The 7,397-nt window shown below is 46.0% G+C and overlaps 1 protein-coding gene across 1 annotated transcript in view; it reads left to right on the top strand.

Annotated features, from left to right (window-relative positions):
* ATG2B (autophagy related 2B) overlaps positions 1 to 7,322 on the top strand; it is a 96,098-nt gene extending 88,776 nt beyond the window's left edge. The window contains exons 41-42 of the mRNA XM_027776378.1: positions 594 to 746; positions 2,906 to 7,322. Of these exons, the coding sequence (XP_027632179.1) occupies positions 594 to 746; positions 2,906 to 3,136 (384 nt within the window). The 3' untranslated portion in view covers positions 3,137 to 7,322. The remainder of the gene's footprint in view (positions 1 to 593; positions 747 to 2,905) is intronic.
* Positions 7,323 to 7,397: the final 75 nt, after the last annotated feature.

Below are 7,397 nucleotides of genomic sequence, written 5' to 3'. Positions count from 1 at the left end.
CCCTAGCTATATGAAGAGGAAAGACTGTGGCAACGTGGTTGGATTATTTTGTTTTTAAGACCATACTGTGAAGATATATATACAAAAATGTTGTGAGTAGATATTTTATTTATAATGGTTTAGTGTCATGGTTATTTTATTGCTTGGATGTCCAGTATTAGTAGAATATGATGTCAGATGTGTTTTCCCGTTTCAGGTAAATTATAATCATTAAGCTTGCAGTGGATTTATATCACATTTGTGTGAAAAGATTGTAGCTAAATTTTTAAAAAAGCATTATAGTGCAAACAGTGGTGATACCAAGATTTGCTCTGTTAAGACTTAAGCTCTGTGGTTTGACATGGAGATGTGAAGGGTTCTCAATGGACAGAGTGGGAGCTAAAACAATCAGCTCCGTCCAGATACTAGTTTTCAGTTTGTATTTTCACATTCTTGCTATGGAAGTCATAAATCCCTGTGAAGAATCCAAAGCCTCCAGAAGTGTCTGTACGGGAGCACACAGGTCCTTCTGTCCCTCAATTCCGTGGTGAGGGGCAGTTTGCATAACTCTCCAGACTCTCTTCTGATCATTTCTTCCTTCTGGTAAAATGAGCCAGGCTGCAGCAGAGACTGCTTACGACATGGTGTCCCCTGGTACCCTTTCCATCGAACCCAAGAAGACCAAGCGGTTTCCTCACCACCGGTTAGCCCACCAGCCAGTGGACCTGCGGGAAGGTGTGGCCAAGGCCTACAGTGTGGTGAAAGAGGTAAGTGGGTGCTGGTGTGGACAGGTCCAGCCAACAAGCAGGCTTCCTACTTCACCAGGAGAACATTCAGTGCTTTGCATTTGTTCTGAAGACCCCTGCGAGTGGAGTGGGAGCTGCCATCCCTGGCTCGTGCACTTATGTGGGTGAAGTGAGAGAAGAGGGCTGGTTCTGACTGATAGGCTCACACAGGCAGTGACTGAGTGGACAAACCGACGCTGTCCATCCGGAAGTTAAACAGTTTATAAGTATTTTGTTGCATATGAATATATCATAGTTTATTTTTCTATTGGCAAACATTTAGCTTCCATTTCTTTTCTCTCTAAAACACTGCTATGTGGAATGTTCATTGAAATATCTCTTTATTCATATATGCAAGAAGTTCTTTAGTGAATTAGTGAGTTGTAACTGTTGACTCCCAACATGTGTTAAGCAGTGCTAAGTTGCCCTCTGACATAGCTGTGCCAGTGAACCCTGGTTGTTTCTGAAATTGTCAGGGCCTTCTCTGCCTTAATCTTTTTTGACATTCTTTTTAATACGAAGTAAAGGAGTTTGAAGCCATTTTACTTACGACTCATGTTTTAGGACTTCAGTAAAGCTCTTTTTCTCAGTCATCCCTGACAGCAGTCAGAAGTTCCCAGGACAGTCTGCCTCACGGCCTGTGGTCCCAAAGCACGAGCTGCTGCCGAGGTAGGCCTGGAGTGTGTTAGTGGGTAAGGTGAGGCCAACGCTCAGCTTTTAAAAGAGAGAGAATTACCAGTCAGACCTGTCCCAAGAGATGGCAGGATGGGCCGGTTACCAATAGGCAAGGCAGAAAGCCTGTTGGAACTGATGCCGGAGTTCCAGGCACAGCAGGGACAGCTGGCAGCAGGGTGGAGAGCACTAGGATATGTCACAGTTGAGAAGGTGCTCGCCTAGTTTGCTCTGTCCACACCTGGAAGTGAGCAGTGTTCGCTTCCTTATTCTAGCGGGGAGTGCCGGTTAAAGACGCACGTGGTCCCACATTCCCGAATGTGGAGCTAGGCTCAGCACCAGCGACGGCCTCCTGGTCTACCCCAGGGAGTAGGTTGTGGAGCCTGGGATCAAACCCGGGTTCTTGGGTCCGAAGTTTAGTACTCTTTCTCTAAACTGTTGGCAGGAGACTTGGGGCAGGGAGGGGAGCATGTCAGCATGGTTGAATGGGAGGGGCCTGACTCAGCTGCATCTAAACCGTGCCTTATAGTTCTTCTAAAGTAGGGGTTCTTAAATAGGGGTGTATTTTTTTCAGTTTGGATGTTATTAGCCAAAGATGAAGGGAAATGTCTCCTGTGTTTCCCAAGCTCACCCTCAGATCAGGAGGCAGCACACTAGCCTGCAGGCCCGACCTGGCCCACACCAGGGAAGGAAATACTCGTGGTTTCTCTTGTTGCTGTGTTGCAGCAAGGTCTTGATTTTCCTTTGTGCTGTATCCATCACGAAGCTTTCAGAGTGGACAGGGCCTCGTGTCCCCAGAGAAATGATAGAGATTCAAAAGTCATGTGAGCTTGTCCCATGCCTGGGCTGACCTGCACGTCTATATGTTCAGCTTCAAAGCTTAGTGGTCACAGTCACTTTAAAGAAAGCAGAAAATGCTGCAGAAACTTTGTAGCTAATCATTAAACACACTCTTGCTTTACATTCTCAGGATTTTCTATTTAATTCAATAAAATGTTCTGTTTAGCTTTTTATCTTAATTGAATGTTCCCCAGTTATCTTTTCTAATACACAGCCAGTAATTTAAAACAAATTAAATAATATTCTAGAGCTGAGTTGAATTAAGTTTTCTTGTCTTGAATCAAAGGCACTCTCACCATACTCCTTTAGTGAATATGTTTATTCAGGAAGCTTTGTTTGCTAAGTTTGATTAACTGGGGTGATTAACAGTGCCAGGAAACCAGTCCTGGGTCGTTAAACGGTTCTGTGAGCTTCCTTACTTTTCCACACTAATGTCACAACAAAATACTAAATCATAATAATCACCCCTTCCCTTATAATTAGAATGTTGTCATTAAAATAACGATCCCGGATTATCTCAAAAGTGGACACGTTGCAGACATGATGGTTAACCGTACTGTGTGTGCATCGCCGGGTGGTTGGGAGGGTTTTCCGACCAGTAACCCCGACCCACTTCCCGCGCTCCACAGGGCATCACGGACACGGCTCAGACCATTTACGAGACGGCGGCCCGCGAGCACGAGAGCAGGGGCGTTACTGGCGCCGTGGGCGAAGTCCTGCGTCAGATCCCCCCGGCGGTGGTGAAACCCCTGATTGTCGCCACGGAAGCAACATCCAACGTGCTGGGTGGCATGAGAAACCAAATCAGACCGGATGTCCGGCAAGACGAATCCCAGAAGTGGCGCCACGGTGAAGACTGATGTCGCAGCGCAGCTGGGGAGGATGACGAGGGTGGGGGTCGCAGCGCCGCTGGGAGAGGAGGACAGGGTGGGAGTCGGGGCGCCGCCCAGCGGCAGCTTCGGGGGAGCTCATCTAGTTTTGTTGTGCTCATCTCAGGAACAAAAGCATTTTTTAGTTAAATAATTTAATGTCAAAACAACATACAACCAAAAGGTTCTGACATCTTAGGGCTAGGTTCATACTTGCCAGGGATGTTTGGTGGCTGGTGTCAAAGGTCCTACAAGCATTTGCTGCCAAGTTAATGCAACACTTACTTTTTTACAAAAGACTCGAATTTCCTTGTTACAGATGGGCTACCGTGGAAGCCCCTCAGAGCGCTCAGAAAACCTGAACACTCTTCAGAGCGCTACTTGTCTAGTTCTGGGGAGCTCATTTTTCTCAAGGTTTAAAAATCACAGCTTCAAAACTTTCAGTGAGAATGAGAGACATAAACCACAGAGGAAGCAAAGCACATAGGAGTTTCAGTGTAAGCGTCAGTGTGGAGAAGATAACCGACTCCTTGGATGTAGTGCCCACGCCCCTGAGAACAATACGATTCCATTTCCCCCGAAAGTCCTCCCGTAGGGGTTTGAGGAAGTGAATGTCACAGACCTGGTCTGTCGTGTTGCACTTTATCCCGTGTGTGTAAGTGTGTGTAGGTGAATACGAGTCATGTAATGTATTCTATATGCAATTCACTAAGTTCCCAAGTAGAAGTAGAAAGGGGCGTAAACTCATCTGAGAGTTCTGGCCGAGGACGGCAGCCAGTCCCCGTGCAGCCGCTGGCTTTACCTACGGTGTGAGTGGACAACCGTGTCTGGCTCCATTTTAAGTAGCCGTGGTGCAGGCGTGTTAGGAATGTGTGGAAAGAGGTCGCAAGTGATTTTTACTCTTTTAAAAGTAAACAAATCCTCCAAGTATGCCCTGGTTAGCTATTATGAAGTACCATTTTTATTTGGTTAACAATGTACATTTTGATAACCTGTCAGGAATGAATAAAGAATTTTTATTTAAAGGTGAAACTGTTTTATGCTTCCATGAACACTTTGCTTTTCTTAGAGCATATTCATAGATGCAGTCTTATGTATGATTTCCCCGGGATATTGCACATTTCCTCCAGATTGACCGCTGATGTCAAGGAAGTTGTTACCTAGGAGTGAGAGGGCGAGCATTTTCAATACCTGCATTTAGGTAAATCTAGCAGAAAGATTGTAACTTCGCACGCACTCACTATTTAAAGCTGCACGTTGTCTCTTAAGGGGGGCTCTGTCACTGAGGTGAATTTGGATCTCAGGGCTGCATTTTGGTTTGGGGTTTGGGAGATGAAGTTATAGATCTTCCTCTAAACCTTCTAGGTAGGACAGCGATGTAAACCCCCAAATCCACACATTTAGAATTTATAAAATGGTGTTACGTAGCATTAAGTCTTACTTCTCTTTTATTTCCTTTTCACTGCCAAAACCTTTAAGAAAGCGGTGCCCGGAGTAACCACCCCTTAGGCATTCTGGAGCCATTAGTCTTCTGTCTCTACTAAGTGGGGTCCTGACGAAGTGGGGCACGTCCTGACCCGGTGCATCACCACGCAGTCAGCTGGCTTCGGGGGCATCTGGCCTCCCTGCTCCCTGACTCCGGGGTTCTCCATTCCCCTGAGGGTGAAACACCCTATGCATGTTATTAATCAACGGAAAGACACTCGACAAACTTAACATTTTAAATCCCTTTAACTTGTGGCTTTGCTTTGCGTCGTCATGCCCGGGCTCAGCTACAGTACAGGGAGAGGCCGTTACACTCGTTTGCGCTCTGAGTTGCAAATAGGTCCTTTTTACAGATTCAGTTTACAGATACCACTTAAACAGATCTTTGTAATCCGCGTGATTCTCAGTTCTGCCCTCCTGCTGCTGCTATAAATAGAAACATTGTTTGGGAACAAAAACTTATGTCTCAGAAAGATTAGTCTCCAAGATCTAGTCCTTGTAGAGTAGATGTTGGCCGCTGTTTCCCTGAGATGTTTGTAGAGTCCCTTTCTGTATTTGAATACTTCCAGGGTGTTAAGTATCCTTAACTTTCCCTTTTTAAAAGCAGCTTTTCACACTTTTGTATGGGATGACAGTAGAGGAGTGTTGGTCAGGATTCTTGGGCCAGATGTGTGACTTACCCAGGGATGACTCGGCCAAGACATTCAGTCTGCCTGAGCCACTGTCCCTTTGTGTACAGGAAGGGTTTCAGATGGTTAGGCAGTGAGTGCGTGCGTGTGCGTGTGTGTGTGTGCGCGAATGATGTGTGTGTGTGAGTGATGTGTGCGTGCGTGTGTGAGAGCGATGGTGTGTGACAAATGCTCAGTGGAGTGCCCAGGTCTGTGATGTTCCCGAGGGGGGCCAGGAGGGCAGGGCATTGTCCAGTGAGAGCCATCTGATCCCCTCACACACAGGGTGGCCCCGGGCTACTTTATTTTTATGCCGGAGGGCACATGTGTGTGAGAGAGAAAGGGAGAGTGAACGAACCTTAGGGGTCCTGGGCATGCTGCCGTCTTCTATCTTCCAATTCTCCGTCCTGTCAGGATCCTGGGCACTTGCATGTTTTTCAAGCTGCCTTGGCAGGGACTTGAACCCTGATCAGCCTGGGATCAGGCTTCCTCTGCATAGCACTTAACTGCTGTGCCATGGGGGCTGGCCAAAGGCTACTTTAGTTCTTGAGTCTCTCAAAATAATGCATTCTGAACTGCCACATAGCCGTGCAGTTGAGTTTGACGGGATACTTCCGACTGGAGTAGACTGCGTGTCTGCTTGCTGCTACACCGTGTCCTGTGGTTCTTCCCCTTCCCCACCACAGAGCCCAGGTAAGCCAGCCTTCCCGACTCTGTCGGTGAGCTTCCGAATGCCACAGTGCTACCCTCACGCCGAGGTCACCTGTGTCACAGGTGGAAAGGCAGTAGAGGCCGCAGCGATGGCTTCCTGAGTGGGGCTCTTCTGGATCCCCCCGATTTTCTTTCCTGCCTGTCCCCAGGTTGCAGTTCTTTACAAATAGAATATCCACCGAGCACTTGCCTTTCAGGGTAGATAAGACATGGTATTTCTCCTGGACATTGTAGCTGTAGACTTTCTTTCTAATGAATTTCGAGTACCATTCAGAGTCCCATTTAAGTACATATATTTGACATCAATATTTTTATAAAGCAAAACTCACTTTAAGGAAAAAATCTTTCCGAGTAGCAGTGGACCTAAAACACTAGCAAAACACTAACAGCAGCATTTCCTGTGTCCTGCCACATGTCGCTTAAGTGCTATTGCAGTGTTTCCAGCTTTTCTCCCTTAGACTCCTCTGTAGGTTTGGTGCCTTTGTTCAGTTCCTGAAAAGTCCAATCATGTCTGCTCCTGCAGAGGCAGCCGCTTGTCCAAGGGTGAGGTGCCTCCCTCAGCTGTGGTGTGACAGTGTCCTTGGCACCTATGTCCTCTCATGAGGTGTACTCTGGCGTCAGGCGGAGTTGAATTTCAAGTCACGATTCTAAGCAAGCACCCACAATTATTATCTTAATGTTAATTTTAATCTTATACATTTAAGAAACTGCAAGTCTTCAGAGAAATCTCTCAATTTCGCTTTGCTTCACTTTTCTTATACCTGCCTGAGTAAAGTTCCTCAGACTCATGGGGGGAGCAGCTGGGCCATCATGAGCACACCTCTTCCCTGTTTCCCTTCACGGCCTCTTGACTTACAGGGGCCATTAGAAGCTGTGTAAGGTCGTTTGCAGAAAGGCACTGCAAGTGCAGAGTGATTTTCTCTCATATCTGCAAACGCATCAGCGTGCATTCCAGCTGCTAGCAAATAAAATAAATCTGACACACATTTTGGAGTCTTAGGTTAAAAAAGGAAGATTATTTCTACATTGTATAGATAAAGGGAACAAAGATTTCTTGTTTTTCATTACCAAGAAATTGTACTTTTGTTTACTGGAAGACGTAGTCACTCTTTTCCTATAAGAATAATGCAGTGCTTTAATGCCAACTTATTTTTATCTCAACCTTTTCAAGATCATGCTAGGCACACTGCTCCTTTTACCTGACATTATGTGCACAGTTGCAGGTCAGCCAGTTTTATTCTGAAGTATCTTCCTTTTGTCCTAGTGTCTGCAAATCAGAGATAGAAAAAGCATTCCAACACGCTACCATGGGATGAGGAATAAGTGGGTTTCAATAATGCAGTTTGCAATGTGCACAATTTTTTTTTTTTTTTTTTTTTTTTTTTTTT

This window comes from Tupaia chinensis, unplaced genomic scaffold, assembly GCF_000334495.1.
Source record: "Tupaia chinensis unplaced genomic scaffold, TupChi_1.0 Scaffold000671_1, whole genome shotgun sequence".
Classification (NCBI taxonomy): Eukaryota; Metazoa; Chordata; class Mammalia; order Scandentia; family Tupaiidae; genus Tupaia; species Tupaia belangeri.
The sequence above is the reverse complement of the archived record's forward strand: the minus strand, read 5'-3'. Positions and strand labels throughout refer to the sequence as shown.